At 42.9% G+C, this 17784-nt stretch overlaps 1 protein-coding gene across 1 annotated transcript; it reads right to left on the bottom strand.

Moving 5' to 3' along the window:
• Positions 1-51: 51 nt before the first annotated feature.
• Positions 52-8928, bottom strand: sult6b1 (sulfotransferase family, cytosolic, 6b, member 1). Its single transcript, XM_085428059.1, has 7 exons — positions 8627-8928; positions 5678-5790; positions 3480-3569; positions 3039-3165; positions 1364-1458; positions 1124-1280; positions 52-999 (listed from the first exon to the last, which is right to left on the bottom strand). Exons 1-7 carry the CDS (start codon positions 8820-8822, stop codon positions 872-874), a joined length of 906 nt encoding a protein of 301 aa, XP_085284185.1. The 5' UTR covers positions 8823-8928; the 3' UTR covers positions 52-871.
• Positions 8929-17784: the final 8856 nt, after the last annotated feature.

Below are 17784 nucleotides of genomic sequence, written 5' to 3'. Positions count from 1 at the left end.
CATCATAAAAAACCCGACAGAGTCAAGACAAAAGAGATCTATTGTTTATTGCAATGATATCTTCCAGCGATGTGCTGTTTGTAGTAATGTACATGTAACTCAAAATGTGACTGTTTTACAGTATTGTTCGATTGCCACAGAATCAGCCACAGGAGTGTTTCCTGAACTGCACCATCATGGTTCCAGGTAGCTGCCGTTCGAACGAGTGTGCTCATTTGATTTGAATCATCAGGAGTACACCAAACATCTCTCACTTTATCTACTTTATGTGATTTAAAGGAAACAAAAAGCGGTTTTAGTTTGAGTTAGTTTTCCTTATTTCCTGGTCTAATGATGGATGTTCATATTAAACTTGACCAGAGTTTTAAATAATGAGATACAATAATCCCTGTCAGTCAAAAGCTCCGGTTGCAGACTGCTATAAACACTCAGTTTGTGACAGTTTTTTCTACTCTTGGATCTGTATGATGTCAAAAAGAGGTCATCTGAGGCACAGGAGCCCCACCCCCATCTGATGTTCAAATTGAGAAGTGGGTGGTGCATATATTGCTTGAATACTGGTGCTGTGAATAATGCAAAGTTACTCCAGTCCAAGGATAGAAATATGGAGCTGGAAATGAGCAGAATAGGTTCTAATCACAACACAATCAGACTTCGGTTGAAACTACATTTGCATATTGGGGTTAAAATGCTTGAATCATGAGATCGGTTTTCCCTCTTTCTATCCCTTTTTTTCTGCTTGTTTTACTTGAGATTTTAACAGTGGGTCTTTGGCTGTGAACTGAGCCTCATCCACTAATTTAAGTTTAACAATATTAAAGGTAAACCCACATAAAGATGCCTTTTCCCAAAGCTCTCCTGTGTCTTCCTCCTACTGACAGTGTGCTTGATAGTTAAGTTTGGCTCCTATCTTTGTTCCTGCCAGACGTTTGTTGAAGACCTCGTCCATCTCTCGGCTCTGCTCTGGTGTGAAATGGTTCTTCCAGTCTCCAACCTCACCTTTGCAGGGACACAAACATCACAAAGTGAAACAGCTGCATTTGGATTCCACCTGAGGATTGATAAGATGTTGGCTAAGTATCACAGTATGCATTTCTCGTTTTCTAGGCTACTTTCTGGGCACCTTTCCTGAAGAAGACATTCCCCATATTGCCGTGGGAGCTGCTGGAGCTTTCCTTCATGGCTTTGAAGGTGCTCGCATCTGCGATCTGCTGCACCTGAGCCTCTGTCAGGCTGAAGCCGTAGAAGCTGGAGATCCTACGGATGTTCTCGCTCAGGTCCTACGGGAAACAGAAGAATCATTACCGCACATTACCACAAACCCCTGCGGTGTCTAACTGTTCTATGTCAAATGCAGCTTTACCTGTTTCAGCTCTTCATATGTAACGACCATGACATTGGGGTCGTCCATCTTCTTCTCCCAACCTAAGGCGTGGTCAAAGTAAGACCCCCAGGGAACTACACACAAACAATGACAAAAAATTAATGAATCACCAGGTCAGAAGATGGCCCCCAAAATCGAAGCCACTCTTTCCCATGCTTAGTTAGAAATGCTTCTGTAATTCTAGTCTTCAGATTTAAAATCAAATTTTATAGATTTTTTTAATCTGAATAAATTATATATATCATATCAGAATATCTCAATTTGAGACGTGTAATTTCCAGGTCTAGGTTCAAATGAATTAATCAAAAACGATTTGAATCTATGAAGTCATTTTTTCACAAAAACATATTGTCAGGGTTCTTCCCAGTATTGACGATGGCTTGATTTCCAAATCAATAATCTCATTCATTCTAATGCTTCAGAAACAGTTTTTTCAGAAGCTCTGAAGTAATTTTTAGGACCTAAAGGTAACCAAATTATTGCTTAACCCATTCTTAACGCCTAAATTTGACCAAGATATTTTTAGCATCCAAAGCTAAACTAAATAGTTTTTATGTCTGTGAAGGTTCTCAGTCATCGTAGTCTGAGGAGCTCGGAAAGAAAAGCGTCATCCAAGAAGCTTCTTCAGTTATAAAAGCAACTGGTGGAGAGTCCCAGATTTTAAGGCCTATGGGAGTGTCCCCACGAGGGTCATGGTCCCCAGTCGCCCACTCACATCCTGGGCCATCTGACCTCAGGAAATCACACGACAGGGTGGGGCCAGGTTTCACAATGAGCTCACCCTTGGCTGATTGTGACCCACACCCGTTTTCACACCTTGGCTCAGGCGATTAGAGGATCATCAGGGGGTCCTTTTGTCCCTCTGTGGGGGGAAACTCCCACTAGGTTTAAATCTGGGACTCTCCACCATTTGACCTTAGAACTGAAGAAGCTTCTTGGATGAGAGGTGAAACGTCTTCAAGCAACTTAAAGAAGTCCAGACGCTTTTCTTTCCAAGCTCCTTTGACTAAATCGTTTTTCACACCTAAAGCTGAGTAATTTTAGCAAACCAAGTACTGTCTAGTGATAAACCTGATGGAATAATCTCTGGTGTCTCAAGCTAACCAAGGCCTTTTTTTAATACACTCTTGGCAGTAACTTCTGTGCCACTCGTTGATAGTTTTCTTTACAGTCAGAAGAATTTATTTTAAATAATTTTTGCTCTTTTTAAATCCAATTTCAGAATCACAGAAACTCACAGTCTTGGACCGAGTATTTCTTCTGTACTTTTTCTCTTTTAATAGATATTATAAATCTCTTACTTACAGGTTATGGTATCTGTGTTTATTATACTCTGACAAGCATCTCTCTGTGCTCAGTCCAGGCCTGATAAGCAACTAAACTAACTGTTTTATTGCAGTGCTTCATAGCAAACTCACTAAGTGGGGCCACAGCAGCTCTTTGCCCCACTTGGACCAATCCAACATTTCCACCGTGACCCTGCTGAGTCAGCACTATGTGCTGTTTGTGAGGCCACAAGTGCAGCAAAGCTCAGGATTATGAAGCCAAATCAAAGAGTGAAACAAAAGCTGGTATTTTTATGGACAAGGTTTGGACCACAGTGTGTCCAGCGTTCCTCACATTAATAAGTATTATGCTCGGTTTGTTTGCTCACCTTCTCCACTCATGAACTGGGAGTAAAAGGTGTCCCAGGACTTTGCGGATGGGAGCGCTGGGTTGCTGTTGGAGAAATGATAGAAGGAGACCATTGTGTCTTTCGGGTTTCTGAAGACCACCAGAATCTGTGCAAGAAAAACCACACAAATGAGATTTTATTGACCTGGAGAAAGGAGAGAAAGGATACAAGAACAGAAAGACGGGAACAACAGTTACAACTACTCTGAACATTGGCCACATTTTTCCTCAAAGCAGGGTCCATGCGTCGGTCTGTTCTTTTTCTTACAGAGTTTCCACTGTCATCAACCAAGCATCTAAATCCTGGGGTTACATTTGGAAAAGCTGCAGTTCGTTGCGGGAATGAGAGCTTGAGTTTTACACAGATGCTTGTGGCAGCAGTATGCAGCTGAACGTCTCCTGCAGAGCTCGTGAAACTCACCTTAGTCTTCTTTTCGTAGAAGGAAGCAGGAATGTTGTCGGGGTGAAGGTGAGCCCCCAGAAGTCTTGGAGAAGGAGCTTCTTCCACGTTCTGAGGGTGGACAAAACATACCATATTTACCCAACATTTTGTGACATGCACTTAGAGTCTTGTTGTGGTGAAAGCAGGGAAGGCGTTGCTTGTGCAAACACTTTGGCCCAGGGTGTGGCTTTTCAGGAACCCAGTGTACCAAAGGTCTGCAGCTTCACATTCTCTGGGTCGATTCAGTCTGCTTAAAGCAAATTTGCAGAATTTCCAGACTTTGCTTTTAAGGATTTTGCTTCCTGTGCTGTAATTTGTCAGGGTTGTAATGCTACAGGGTTCGACTCACGATGAATTACTGTCTGCACGTTTGTGACTGAACAGCTGCAACACGTCCAGATGTGCCTTTTCTTTCAAACAGGAAGTGAAAAAGCACCTTCAGGGAATCACATCTGCTCCTCAGTGAGCCAATCGGCTGCTTTTCCCAGAGTCAAACCACAAAAATGCTGAACTCTGTTGACTTTGTTGACTGCTATAATCTTATGTGCAGCACTTTGTGATTCTGTCTTGAAAGGTGCTACATAAATACAAATTTATTTTTTTATTTTTTTATTTTTTTATTTTTTAAGTATCTTTGATTTATTTCCAGCTAAACCGAATTTAAGTTTTGGAAAATTATGAGGAAAATGCTGTGAATCCAAACAGGAACAAACAAAGCAGCTGCTTCACATGATTACGTCACACCTGGAAGTGATTTCAGCTGCAGTCAAGCTGTAAACACAAACGTTTAAACGTAGTTTCAGGATTTATTCTTTTAAAATATTCACTACACAAACTGTTTGATCACAGTTAAGTTGGCGTGCTTGAATCCAACCTTTCACCTAATATGACTTCATACAAATATATTAGTTCTTCTACTTTAGGCAGGCACGTGTGATCTAACTGTACTTTTTAACTTGCAGTTATTAAACACAGGTTTTACTGGTTTTTCTTCCTCAGGCGACTCTGGGATCAAATCAGTGCTCTCAAAAGAAACTGAGGAAAAGGCCTCCATACTCTAAACATGAACTGTGTAGGAATCAGCCTATTAAATGACTTCCACATGGGAGCAGACAAACCAACTTCCTGAAGAAAGCAAAGACTGAAAAGACATTTTGCTCTGTTTTTACATAGATGTGATCTTCATCTCGGGGTCTGATTTAAACCTTTTATCTCATAAAATGTTGAAGCAGCTCACAGACGTTCAGTGACTGAACGCTGAGGAGAAGCCTGACAGGAATCCAGATGTGGATCAGGGACCTCGTCAGTACTGTGCTGTAAAATAACATCCACACAGCTCCTCATCAATGTGTGCTCCGGGGTTCCAGTACAACGAGCCCTGCTTCTTTAATTTATTTGATGTGTTTTGGTTTAAAATTGTAACGATGAGAAAACGGACAGCCTTCTCCCGGTCACATAGAACTGAGAGAGTCCGAATAATTGCTAATTACTTTATGTTTATATTTTTTAATTGTTAAATTGAATGAACAAGGCTCGGCCAGTAGCAGCAGCTGATGAAATATTGTCTTATTTTAGTGCATATTTTACAAACATCAGTGTTCAGACTGTTAAATTAGTAATCTGGGTTAGGGTTTTAGCCCACAGTCGGCCCAGTACGATATAAATGCAGATTATTCTGAAGCGAATCATGCAAAGCCACTGTAGTGGAGCCTAACAGTAAAAATGAGCTCACATTAAAGAAAAATGCATGAGGGGAAAATGCACTTCTGTGGTTTCTGGGTTTGAATGACATCTTTATTTTCATCAGAAGGTAACGGCTATAAACTGTACTGAGAGACACGAACGCTGCAGACAGTGAATGTGCCTCCCCTGGAGCAAAGCCTTCCAGTTTCTTAAACCATGCCTGTTTATCATATAGCTAAAAGCACCACACACACAAGTGCTTCAGACGTGTCGCCGCGCCCGCGCTGTTAGATGGTATCTGTGTTTGCACAGGAGCAGGTGTGTCACACAAACACAGAGGCGCTCTGCACGGCTCAACCTTTCACCTGTACAGCACACCTGCAGACAGGAGGCTGGCTTCTAACAATAACTGTAATAATAATGACTGATTTTTAGTGTCTCATATACATTATACAACACACACACACACACACACACACACACACACACACAACCTTTAAATTTTCTGGTCCATGAAACTCGATCAGCGGTGGGAGTTTGCTTTCCGACTTCACGCCTGTAGCCGCTGTGATGATCTTCTTTATCACCCCGACCATCCAGTTGAAACCTGCACACACACACACACGCACACACACACGTGCGGTTGTGCTATCATTGCAGAGATTACACAGATATAAGGCCTATAACCCTTTCGTGCTCTCTTTGGTCGTTTCTGTGCAGATCTGTTTGCTTATATTTGCGTGACGCTGGCTTTGGTGGAGCATTAGCCAAAGAGCTGCACGCTCACTGGCTTGTCAATCATCAGCTGTTAGTCAATGAGAATATATTGGATAATCCTTTCTGACACTTCAATGACCAAAAATGTACATTTTACTAACTGAGCTAAAACCTTTTATTCAATATGACCTGAAATAAGCAGCCAAGAGCATGAAGTCATCAGGAGAGTGTTTTTAAGAGGTCCCAGCAGAGGGCAGACTCAGCTACCATCCACTGACGGCCTTTAAAAAGTTTCTCCAACAGAAAACAAGTTTCAACTTTTGCTGTAACCTGGTAGATTTGATATGAAGTGGTGGTGAATGTTCACATTAAACATGTTTCTAATGCTGAGCTCAGTGTTTCCCTGTGAGACTAAAGCTCACACAGCTTTTATACTCTCAGATCTGCATGATGTCACAGAGAGGGGTATCCCTTTGCTCGTCTGAGGAAAAGGATCAGTGTTGAGCTGTTAGTCATGCACAGCTGTCTAAGAACAAAATAAGGAAGTAAAACTGAGCCGAGCAGGTCCCGAACTTCAACTGTGGCGGCTTCCCCGTTTTTCCCTGATACTCGTCTGTTTGTTTTTTGTGCTCTCATTTCAGACTCGTCACTTCCTGGTTTCACGTGTTTCCCGCTGTTGTAATCTTTGCCCTGCCCCTAAAGTTGACCTCCTCTCTGTCTTTGTTTTACAGCTGGTTTCCCTGTTGGATTTGTTTGCCTGCTCTGATTAACAGAGGTGTGGACTCGAGTCACATGACTTGGACTCGAGTCAGACTCGAGTCATTAATTTTATGACTTTAGACTTGACTTGAAAAAATGTTCTAAGACTTGTGACTTGACTTGGACTTTTACACCAATGACCTGGGACTTGAATTGGACTTGAACCGGTTTACTTGAAAAGACTTGATATTTCACCCCAAATATAAAACTTAACATGCATATTATATAGAGATTGAAAATGTGATGTCATTCAGGGGTAAAACCGCAAAGGATTCTGGGAACTCGTGGCAAGAGGTACTAGCGCACGCAGGCTTTCAATTGAAATCAGTCACACAGCGATAAAAAGAAACACAAAAATGTCAAGAAGCCGTTGTATTATTAACTGCAATAGCCGGTCGCATGACAGCCACGGGAAGCCGACGGGTAAAGAGATCGGTTGTTATCGGATTACCTCGTTGAAGAGAAATTGTTCGAGCCATGTTTCCGAAGTAACAAAGACGCGACAGATGGCCTGGATTGCAGCCATTCAAAGACCAAATATAACGTCCCAGAACACTCCAGCTCACAGGTTAGTCTGCTCCAAGCATTTACACGAAGGTCAGTCTGCTGTTGTAGTTAATGCGTCATTTTCATAACATAATTGGTGATATAGGTTACAAGCAAGTCTGGCGCTGAACAGAAATTGTCGCGCTATGCTCCTTTGTTTATTGTGCATAAATAGTGAATTGTCCTGACACAATATTGCGTTTCGCTTCTGTTATTATGGTACATTGACAAAAACATATACTTTTATTCACAGGATAAAACAGGTTTTTTGTATCACTAATTGCCCAGTACGATTACAGCATACAATATTATTGTCACTGCTACATTTCTGTGATGCTACCAGAAATTATTTCCACTACTAATTAATTACCGTTGAGCTCAAAGGTCCTATTAATAAACGGTTAACGAATGTGTATTTATGACGACGATTTGTGAGACTGGTAAACTTATGATACGTACGATGGTCTTTCGTTCTACACGGTGCATTTCAAGGTCCTGCACCCATCCGTCGGTAAACTGTACCTGGGCTTGTTGCAGTGACCTGAAGTTACTAAACTTCATGAGTGTATGCACTCACTCCAAGAACCGTATGATTATAAATATGCATATAAATATGCTACGATGAGATAGCTGACTTCATCTAACTAGCAAATGTTGTCCAGGCTACGTTGGTGATACAGTTTTTTTTAATGTGTATGATATTTTTGTCATGCGATTTTAAAGCTGGTCCTACAACCGCATCCAAGAATAACATGCAGCTTATCTCAGAACTGTCGGTGAAAATTATTCTTGGAGCTAGGTTTAATTGAGCTGCATTTTAAAGAGGTGCAATTTCACAATTTGTGTATATTTTCTAAGTTCACTATTTTGTCATGTGTTGAGAAAAACACAGATTTAAAAATTACATGGTCTAATATTTACATTTAGCATATAACTGCAACATGCTTTTTTTCGGGGGTTTTTAAAGACTCGAAAGGACTTGAAATTCAAAGTTTCAGACTTGTGACTTGACTCGGACTTTTACACCAGTGACTTGAGACTCGACTCAGACTTGCCTGACATTACTTGAGACTTCACTTGAGACTTGAGGATAAAGACTTGAGACTTACTTGAGACTTGCAAAACAATGACTTGGTCCCACCTCTGCTGATTAATATCCGGCGTGTGAACCTTTTCCTCGCCTTTTAAATCATCTCTGAGTAGTCGGCTCATGATTGATTGCACATTGTCGTGCACTCTTGAGGGAGTCTGGCTGCTGCAGAGTGAAGAGTTCAGGGATTGCACCTAGAAAGCTCATAGGTCAGAGGTCACACCGTCTGATGGAGTTTAAACACGACTAAAAGCATGTTGGCGTTTTTAAATGAAAGGCTCTCATCTTCAGCTCATTAACAGATCTTTTTGACTCGATCAGCATTACTCACCACATTTGGGGTAAGCCACCAGCATGATGTCGTCCTCTCTGGCCTGCATCTTCTCCAGACACTTTAAATGCTCCTTGGGAGACAGGAGGGTCGAGTACAGCACACCATTGTATCTGTACACCTTCTCCTCGTCGCTCATCTCCTTCGCCTTCAGCATCTTGGCCTGCAGCGGGCCCATCGGTCCCTCGCCGCTCATCCTGACTTACACACGGAGCAGAGACTCAAAGAGGAAGGAAACTCGAGAGAAGCTGCAGACGCTGCTGGAGCTGAAAGTGAGAAAGCAGAACTGAGACACAGAGGAAAAAGGGTGTGTGTGTAAAGTAGGAACAACGGGAGGAGGAGGAGGAGGCATCAAGCACCTCCCCCTCCACACACACACACACAAATATGCAGAAAACCCTGGATTCATGGAGGCGTGGCTGAAGGCTGAATGGAGATCTCTGGACAAGGTTCACCATATGGAGGTGCCAGACTGACTCACACGCACACACACACACACACACACACACACACACACACACACACACACACACACACACACACACACACACAAGCGTTACAGATGAGCTTCCTGTGCTCCTTTCTGGTCGGTGAATTGTAAACAGCTTCCTGAAGCGATCCTCTAAATGTGAACTATTAGCCGACAATGACGAGTGGCACAGGAAGCTTTTTAAACTGCTGCTTTAGTGAAACACATTTAAGCATTCGTGTCTTTTTTGTCATGTATTTGTCTCTTATGACCAACTCAGCCCATCACTGCACTCCTGCTGCACAGAACTAACCAGTTGTGGGGTTTCATAACCTGACACCTGAATACAAGTGAAGCCTTTATTTAAGCCTGTGTCTAATTCCCGGACACCGAAAAAGTTAAGAAAACTTGTTTCATGGCCAAAACGAGAGCCAGGCTCCAAGAGCAGAGCGTGCTATAAGTGGGCGGGGCTAATCCTCATTCATTTATCATACAAACCTCAGGAAGCTATTATGTGTCAGTCTCTTAGAAAGAGGCCTCAGTGGCTGCACTGAGGGCATACACAGCTACATTCCTCCAGAGGAAAAGCGCCCTGCTCAGCCCCGGTCCATGCGGGTCCCTGTGGGTGAGGCTGTGAGTTATCTAACAGTCCTCCACACGCGATTCACTCGTCTGCCTTCGTGTCAGCGAGCTGCTGTGCAAAAATCGTTTGAAAGTAAACAGTTCCCTGACAAGAAAAACATGTCACATTCCTCAAATGCACCACGACAATAAAGTTGTTCAGCATCGAGACAGCACTAAGCTTTATTTAAGTGTCAGGCAATTCAAACAACCCAGCAGATACAAATGCTGACAACAAAGCTAAACTACTGTGAGAACTAGAAGATTCAACTACCTCTAAGAACAGAAAGTCAGTCTAAAATATTTCACAAACTGAAACGAGTGAAGCTCTGGGAACAGACGCAGCGATCGGGACACGACTGTTATTCACTCTCTCATTTATAATTATTATTAATGTAAAAATGTCTGCTTATCAAATATCAAAGAGCAGCTGAGGTCTGCAGGGACTAACTCTTTGTTTCATATTTGCATTGTAGGCGTGGCCTAAAGCCTTCTCTTTTCACCAGGTTTATGGTGCTTAATGTTAAAATGTGAGGTCAGCATGGGGGCGGGTTAGAAGACAAAGGGTACCTGGATGCAGCCGCCCCACCCACAGCAACTATGTCTGTGGAGCATTAAACTGTGTGCCGACGTCTTTAGGACCCCTCTAACTGGTCGCAGCAGATGGCCCCGCCCCTCCCTCAGCCTGATTGTGCCAGAGGTTTCTTCCTGTTAAAAGTTTTTCCTTCCCACTGTCACCAATTTATATACATAAAATTGAATTGGATAGTCTTTAACCCCCCATCGGTTTCACCCCTGCCTATAATGTGGATACAAGCTGTGCATCGATGGAGCTGAAGGGCTCCAGCAACAATATCCAAGTTTGTCCCAAAAAAGAGTGAAAGAAGTTGTTTTGCTGTTACATTGAGTACAATAGTTCGTGTAGACGTGGGTGGATTTTGACACTGATCAGTGAAACATTCAAATATTAGATTTAAGCTGCATCGTGTCATTAACTCGGGCTCCCATCGAGCGTCTATGTCTTTATATTCTTCTGCAGCTCAACGATACAAGAGCCTCCTCCTACTGCTCGCGTCACTGTGACAGAAACTGTTTTTCATTAGGATTTACATTGTTATTGTTCTCTCCAGTATTATAAACAGATAAATCATCATGAAATCGTTTTGTTAAAACAATGAACCTGTGGTGACGAGCTCAGAATCAGCTGACTGATTTCTGAACAGCAGCTTTAGTGAGTTTAATGAAGTCGGCAGAGAACGCAGAGGCGTGCTGACATTGGGTGATTAAGCATAAAGTAGTGGTGCTGTGGTTAGCACTGTTGGCTCGCAGCAGGAAGGTCTTGGGTTTGAATCCAACATACACAAAGTGCTGTGGGAGGACCTGCATGGAGCTGAATGGCTGTGTGTCTCCACTGAGACAGCCGTGTGTCATGCTGAGTCGTCAGTCCTGCAAACACGTGAAGAAACAGGATGAGGAGGAGCTGCTTTATGCAACACTTTGGGCTTTTTATGGCGCTACGTTTGTCCAGTAGCTCCAGTTACCACAAGTTATCACGTAAAAGGCCACAAGCAGTTTATTCCTCCTTCATTAAAACCCTTCACCTCTCATTCTTCCTCTTTCCTGTTCCCCCGTCCTGTGCATTCGGATTGTAATAACTCAAAATAAAAATAAATAAATAAATAATTATAATAAAGGTCAAATAAAATATGACAATCAAGTAAACCAGTATAGCAAAAGCTGTACTGGCCTACTTGGGAAAATAAATCTGTTGGGTATTTTTCTTGTCCTTCAGACAATAACTGTGATTGCTGCAGAGCCGGACGGGAGATAAAAAGATAAACGTGTAGAAAATTCATTTATTCACAGAAAATGTCCTTGTACTTGTCATGAATCGCTGTGTGGCAGGCAGGAATTGGACCCAAAATGCAGGCTCTTAGACACAAGGGGTGAACTCAAAACCACAGCTTTATTTGCTGGCTGGGAAAAGCATACAAAAGCAAACCAAACTGGAGAATGACAACCTAAACTCACAGGGAGACACAGGGAGATCCACACAGCATGAGGGATGACGCAACACTGACTCAGAGAAACACAGGGTTTAAATACACTGGGAAGTAACGAGTGGAATGAGACACAGAAGGAGGGCACAGCTGGGAGAAATCAGGACTGACGAGACAAGCAAAGCAGGACGCATTCACATAAGACACAGACCTTCAAAGTAAAACAGGAAGTATGACACAGAGACGCAAACTTGACACAGTGGAGACAGCAACTAAGAAACACAGAGACACAAACCATAAGGCAGAGGACTCTAAGAACCGAGAGACACAGAGGGGAACTCAAACATGCAGACACAGACTACACAGAACAGAGGGGACACAGAGCAACATGAAGGGCAAGGGATCGAAACTAGAAACCATAGAACAACTCACACAAGTACAATAATACAAAAATCACAAAGAACTAAACATGCTGGGTGGGGAGACCCAGGACCCTGACAGCACTGTTGTATGGGTGGCAATGAGTGGTGGGAGTCTTTATCAACAGGGAAAACTACAGAACTTTAACATCTGTCCACTAAAGCTGTCCAGTGGGCTCACACCTGAGTCACAGTGTGACGACAAAATAGACGTCTGACGTCTGAAAAGAATGAAGAACAGCAATCGACAAACTGTATAATAATTACCATCAAATACACCCTTTATTTAAGAGTATTGAACACTGTAAACAGGTCATCATCAAAATGCTTTCAGGTCTTCAGGTGGAGTTATCCTGAGACTCACGAGGTCACCATTTACTCATAACATGTTCTAGGTCGTGTTTTATTCGTCCCTTTTCTGCTTGGTCTCCTTGCTTGTGTTTGCATGTGTGCGTTATTTGCATTATCAACACACATAAGCCCCTCGTCACTTAGCAGCTGCACATGAGGACTGACTCTCTGTGGCAGGATCGCTCTGAGCCAACTCTGACGTATGTTGTCTGTGAAGGTTCTCAGTCATCCAGGTCATCGTAGTCAAAGGAGCTTGGAAAGAAAAGCGTCTGGACTTCTTTAAGTTGCTTGAAGACGTTTCACCTCTCATCCAAGAAGCTTCTTCAGTTCTAAGGTCAAATGGTGGAGAGTCCCAGATATAAACCTAGTGGGAGTTTCCCTTTGAGATCCCTTCCCAGACGCCTTAACGCCCACTCACATCCTGGGCCATCTGATCTCAGGAATTCGCATGATAAGGTGGGGCCAGGTTTCACAATGAACACACCCGAAACTCTGGCTGATTGGGACCCACGCCCAGTTTCCCACCTTGGCTCAGGCGATTAGAGGATCATCAGGGGGTCCTTTTGTCCCTCTGTGGGGGGTCACTCCCACTAGGTTTAAATCTGGGACTCTCCACCATTTGACCTTAGAACTGAAGAAGCTTCTTGGATGAGAGGTGAAACGTCTTCAAGCAACTTAAAGAAGTCCAGACGCTTTTCTTTGCAAGCTCCTTTGACTCTGACGTATGTTAAAAATATTATTGTTACACTGCTGCTCGTGGTCTTTGCTCACAGGCTCACAGTTTGTTGGTTGGTGAAAAGGGGGCGGAGCCTTTCAGTCTGTGGCACCAAGGCTGTGGAACAGTTTCCCACCACAACTACGTTTGTTGACTCTGTGGAATCCTTTAACAAGCAGTTAAAACGTGTTTGTTTAAACAGGCCTTCAGTTAATCAACACTTTTGAATTGTTTTGAATTTGCATTGTTTATATTGTCTGTTTTATTACTTAATGTTTTCTTTATTTTAACCTTTGTTGCCTGTCTACGAAAAGCGCTTAATAAATAAACCTGACCTTATTTTATAATATCCTAACATGCAATGTTAATGCCATCTGTATGCAGATACTGCTTTCATTCATAAATGTCAGTTTTCTAAAAAAATTACAGATGATTTTGATGTTTTTGTCTTTTAAATTTGTAAACCTTTAAAATAAAAATCAAACTTTTCCATTTTTATTGATCTCGGGTGTTTTTCCATCACCTGCGTGTTTGTGTCTTTTTCTCTGTAAATTTAGATGAAACATTTCATCTCATAAGTTCTGAGCCGGCTGGTTTTACTCGCAACCTTTTTCTCTTCGGGTCACGTAGAGCAGAAAAATCAGGAGAGAGACTGAAGATGGAACTCAGTGATGCTACGTCTTAGTTTGATTTGCACCAAAATCTAAAAGCTCAAACAATCAGCAGCATCCCTGCTGCACCGGGGCACTTTAGTTCTGAAGGTTAGCAGATGTATCAGAAGCAGATCCTTTTTCAGGGCTCTGAGATGAAGCCGGACGGAGAAAAATACCTTTGGTCTAAAAACAAAAGAATCTGCCAGTCTCAATCGCTCGCTTGTTCTTCTGGTCCCTCACCCTTCCTCTTTGCTGTCCTCAGATAACTCCCCTCCCCCTCCCCTCTTCACCCGCTGTCTTACATCCTGGCTCTCCGCCCGGGGCCCCTCTCGGCCACAGCGGCGATCGGGGCCTCACGGTGTCATTTGCAAACTGTCCCAAACAAAAAACTCCATTCAGCTCCACGCAAAGGAGCAACCACAGATTCCACACACACACACACACACACACACACACACACACACACACACACACACACACACACACACACACACACACACACACACATTTCCACGCCTGAATCCGTCACGCTTCCTCATCTTTCTCTTAAAGTGTTTAATTAATGAATGATTTTACACCCTGCTGACTTTTCCTGCTGGCGTTTCAAACACCTACAAAGAAGCGTCTGTTTCTGCTGGGAATGATTTCACTTCATCAGAATGATGCCAGGCCTGTTCCCGAGTTTTACTGATCGCCATAATCACGATTAGAAAGTAAATAAAAGGCAGCAGAGGTTTGAGTAAAATGGAAGAACACAGATTAGTGACAGAAAAGGTGTTGGCTGACGTTTATCAAGTATGAACATATCTCAGTTTACTATTTCTTTATATCAAAATTCTCAAAAAGTTGTAAGTTCGCATGACATGTGAGTAAAAACAGAATGCATTGATTTTATTCACAATAGAAGACAAAACAAATGAAATGTTCAAACTGACATGTTTTATTATTTCATGGCAACAAGACGTTGTTAGCTGGAGGCAGATTTTACAGGTGACTGCATCTATTCCAGCAGCACGGCTTCGTAGGAGAAAAGCCGCTGAACCGGCCCGCCATCTGGAACATCTGGAGCATCACGAGGAAAAACAGGATGAAGCTGAGCAGCTGGAATCCTCCATCAGACTATCACAGACTGATGTTAGAAAAGAGGACGCTGCTCAGTGGCAACATGGACAAAAATATTTACATCTAGCAAAACTTTTTTAAAATATTAGCCACTTTATACTATTAATATTTTTGGCATAAATTTTATGAGAAAGAGAAATGGGGCAGGGATAGCTCAGTAGGTAAAGTGGTCGCCCCATGATCGGAAGGTCGGCGGTTCGAATCCACTTAACGGCTACCCTGAGGTACCCCTGAGCAAGGTACCGTCCCTACACACTGCTCCCCGGGCGCCTGCTTAGTGGGCTGCCCACTGCTTCACTGAGTGAATGGGTCAAATGCAGAGAAAAACAAGTAATTTCCCCATGGGGATCAATAAAGTATCCATTATTATTATTATTATTATAAAACATATAGACTACAGCTCTGCATTTAACACCATAATTCCCTCCACACTCACCACCAAGCTGGAGCATCTGGGACTCAGCTCATCTATGTGTCAGTGGATCTCCAACTTCCTAACTGGCAGACCACAGGCAGTAAGGATGGGCGGACATGTCTCAGCCTCCACCACTCTCAGCACTGGAGCCCCCCAGGGGTGTGTTCTGAGCCCCCTGCTGTACTCTTTGTACACATATGACTGTGTGGCCACTACCAGCTCCACCACCATCATCAAGTTTGCTGACGACACCGTCGTGGTGGGCCTGATCTCTGATAACAACGAGACGGCCTACCTGAAGGAGATTAGGAATCTGGAGAACTGGTGCCAGAGGAACAACCTCCTTCTAAACGTCAGTAAGACAAAGGAGCTGATAGTGGACTTCAGCACTAAGCAGGAGAGGAACTACCAGACCCCCGTCATCAACGAGTGCCCAGTGGAGAGAGTGGACAGCTTCAAATACCTCGGAGTTCACATCACGCAGGACCTGTCATGGTCCTGTCACATCAACACCGTGGTGAAAAAGGCCCGACAGCGTCTCTACCACCTCAGACGCTTGAGAGACTTCCAACTGCCCTCCAAGGTGCTCAGGAACTTTTACTCGTGCACCATAGAGAGCATCCTGACGGGAAACATCTCAACCTGGTTCGGGAACAGCACCATGCAGGACAGACGAGCTCTACAGAGGGTTGTGCGGTCAGCTGAGCGCACCATCCGCTCCGAGCTCCCTGACCTGCACTCAGTCTACAGCAGGCGGTGCTGGACCAAGGCCAGGAAGATGGTGAAGGACCTCAGCCATCCCAACAACAGACTGTTCTCTCTGTTGAGGTCAGGAAAGCGATTCCGCTCCCTGAAGACCAACACAGAGAGACTGAGGAGGAGCTTCTTCCCGCAGGCGATACGGTCTCTCAATCACACCACCACACAGTACTGACCCACACATATGGTTCTTACACACACTGGACTTTCTGGACTTTGGTTTTGCACAACACTGGTCACTATATTCTTCATTTCCGGTTAATACTTGTACAGCTGCTGTTATTGTGTATATATTTATTTATATTTAGATTTCTTCATACATTCTTATATAGTTCTATATTGTGTATTGTGTATTTTGTTGTACAGTTATTTTATTTTCAACTTTAATTTATATATTTTATCTTATTCTTTCCCAGTTAAATTTACCCTTCATTCTAATTTGTGTTGTACAGTTATTTCATTTTTAACCTTAATTTATATTTTATTCCTTCCTAGTTAAATTTACCCTTTTTAATTTTTCATATTTATTTCCTATCTTATTCATAGCCTTTTCCTTTTTTGTTTTCTTTAGGTCACGAGCAGTTGTCCAAGCATTTCACTACATATCGTACTGTGTATGACTGTGTACGTGACAAATAAAATTTGAATTTGAAATTTGAATTTGAAACACCTACTGTCACATCGCCGCCCCCTGGTGGTGAAGGTTTTAGTTAGGTTTTGCAAAGGGTAATCAGGCAAACGGAGAAAGCTGAATCACAAATGTGCCTCGGCACGTTTGTTCAGGAGCTTCACTCACTAAATAAGCCGCACACAGCGCAGTGATCAGGCTCTATCAATCTGGTTTTTAAGTGCAAAATATCAGTATTCTGCTGAACTGCCTGTGAGACCTGAATGCACGGTGGCCCTCAGAGGCCAAACGAACTGCAAATAGAAAACTCTGCAAAAGCACATAAAACACAACAGAAATGGGAAAACAATGCAAAAGGAAAAAGAAAAAAATCTGGAAAGAAATCAGAAGTGTTTCTGGGAAAGTGATTTGATGGAAGTGTGGCGGTGGATAAGTTTTTAAATGGCCGACAGCCAAAGAGTAAACTTCTAAAAGTGTGTACTGCATTTAATCTCACTGATTTATGTAGAGATACAAATGTTGGCAAAGTCACGTGACATTAGTGATCTCAGTGCAGCTCAGGTTCCACTTGTTTTTAAAGCCTTTATGACGCACGGCGTTCACAGACTGACATCAACCTCACAGAGCGGTTACGATGTTATAGATAAATAATGGCAGAATATCCCAAAACGGAACATGTGACACCCACACACATGCTGGGAACACTCAGCTGAATTTCACTTTTACAGTGATGCACAAACATCAGGGTCGATTACACTAAGCTGGTTCTGCTAGTGGTGTCGAGCTAAACCGACGTTTGTTTTAAGGAGAAACGAGTTTATTCACAGGAGCCAGACGCTTGGCCAGTGGGGGAACATGTAGCTCTCATCTTATTTAGTAGCCCTAATACTAACACAAACAGGAAGTACTCCTTGTGCTGTTTCTGTAGTTCTGTACACCACCTGAGCCCGTCACCTCTCTGTCTGTCCTTCACGTTCCCCTTCTCTCTTTCTCTTTCTTCTTTTTT

This window comes from Rhamphochromis longiceps, linkage group LG13 (genome assembly GCF_057381845.1).
Source record: "Rhamphochromis longiceps isolate RC_006_pf linkage group LG13, R_longiceps_female_GT1.1, whole genome shotgun sequence".
In the NCBI taxonomy this organism is placed as follows: Eukaryota; Metazoa; Chordata; class Actinopteri; order Cichliformes; family Cichlidae; genus Rhamphochromis; species Rhamphochromis longiceps.
Note: the sequence above shows the minus strand (reverse complement) of the source record. Positions and strands in the feature narration are given on the sequence as shown.

What these genes read in the sequence shown, in the direction of transcription:
- sult6b1 (XM_085428059.1), bottom strand. Translation starts at nt 8,822, where the DNA reads ATGAGCGGCGAGGGACCGATGGGCCCGCTGCAGGCCAAGATGCTGAAG. An exon ending in ATGGACCAGAAAATTTAAAG is followed by an intron (nt 3,570 to 5,677) that starts GTTGTGTGTGTG and finishes GTCCACCCTCAG; the next exon opens with AACGTGGAAGAAGCTCCTTC. An exon ending in TCTACGAAAAGAAGACTAAG is followed by an intron (nt 3,166 to 3,479) that starts GTGAGTTTCACG and finishes TTTCTTGCACAG; the next exon opens with ATTCTGGTGGTCTTCAGAAA.